The sequence below is a fragment of the Sphaeroforma arctica genome, assembly GCF_001186125.1.
Source record: "Sphaeroforma arctica JP610 unplaced genomic scaffold supercont1.457, whole genome shotgun sequence".
NCBI classification, from domain to species: Eukaryota; class Ichthyosporea; order Ichthyophonida; genus Sphaeroforma; species Sphaeroforma arctica.
This window is the reverse complement of record NW_014040101.1, coordinates 3,293-4,672: the sequence shown is the minus strand read 5'-3', so window position 1 is coordinate 4,672 and position 1,380 is coordinate 3,293. Positions and strand designations below refer to the sequence as shown.

The 1,380-nt window shown below is 41.4% G+C and overlaps 1 protein-coding gene across 1 annotated transcript in view; it reads right to left on the bottom strand.

The window, feature by feature from the left end:
- The window catches only part of SARC_06412 (hypothetical protein), a gene marked incomplete at its 3' end in the record, with an annotated part of 11,604 nt that extends 10,717 nt beyond the window's left edge, over positions 1-887 (bottom strand). The window contains exons 1-2 of the mRNA XM_014299664.1: positions 681-887; positions 197-413 (exon numbers count right to left, since the gene is read on the bottom strand). Of these exons, the coding sequence (XP_014155139.1) occupies positions 197-413; positions 681-768 (305 nt within the window). The 5' untranslated portion in view covers positions 769-887. The remainder of the gene's footprint in view (positions 1-196; positions 414-680) is intronic.
- Between the last annotated feature and the right edge of the window lie 493 nt (positions 888-1,380).

Below are 1,380 nucleotides of genomic sequence, written 5' to 3'. Positions count from 1 at the left end.
CACACACACAACACACACACACACACTACATATATATATATATATATATATATATATATATATATATATATATATATATATATATATACTTATCATAAAAAAATCGAAGTGAACAGAACAGAAACAAAGTATTTAACCCAGCTAAGAGTCAGTCATTGGACCTTCCACATAACAGACAGACAAACAATCTACATACTTGCCACTGCCACTGGATTGTGCATCCGTGTAGTGCTTATCAAACGCTACAGCTTCCACCAAATGTCCCTTGAGTTTCGTCACGGGCTTGGTCTTGTGCGCAGAGCTATGTAGGTAGAGTGTGTCCGCTGAGACCAGTGCTATCAATAGATGCTGCCCACTCTCGTCCAAGAACAATCGGTGCACGGTATCCGATGATTTGATCGACAACTCGATATCTGCGATTTTTTTTAGTATATATTTTAGTGTAGTTTTAAGAGAATCGAATATTAAATCGTTTTTTAACTTAACTCGAAAGAAGATGTATCTGGTATGGGTTTGATCACCACTTTATATTTGTGACCACCATAGTCACTGCTTGTGCGGGGGACCGGGGGGTGGTTACTTCACTGACGCGAGTGCGAGCACTGTATTGTCGTATTCATATACAACCACACACACACACATACACACATACACATGCGTCTCTGCCCTCACTCACGCACCTTCAATCTTGTTGGGGTTGCGCAGATCGATTCTGATCACATGGTTGTTCTTCAGGGCCATAATCACAACCTCATTCATAACCACCATGGTCACTATCGGTGCCGGGGGGCGGTACTCTACTGACGCGAGTGTGATCAACGGTGCCTGCTCGTGCTCCTCTAACAACTCAGACTGCGACGAATTCTTCAGTACCTGAAGATCCGACTAAGGACGTGAATTAATACAGATACAGAAGGACGGTCAGACGCACTGGTCTCTGGATATCTTGTAGATGAACATAAGACTGCGCACGAACAAGGGAGGGGGAATGGGAGGTGTGATAGGAAATTGAAGTGTAGCTCAGGCGAGCGTTTCCGTCAGACATACGATTGGGACTATTTGTCATCGTATGACGAGGATAAAAGGCTTCTGCATATGCGTCTATCATTAAGCCACTTGAGAGAACAGTAGGAGGCCAAAAAAAAGAAGTAAAGCTCTATGAAGTGTGAGGTTTTCGAAAACACTTAAGTCAGTGTGAGATAAATTCATTGTGTGGGAAGTAGCATAGTTAGACTCAATACGTTCGGTTTTTACTGTCGTTGGAGGAATAAATCACAAAATACAGGCGTCGTTGTTGTGACGTGCAGAAAACAGAATTAATGTATAATTTTTTTTATAAAATGCAACAAACACGCATGTATATATATAAATATATATGTA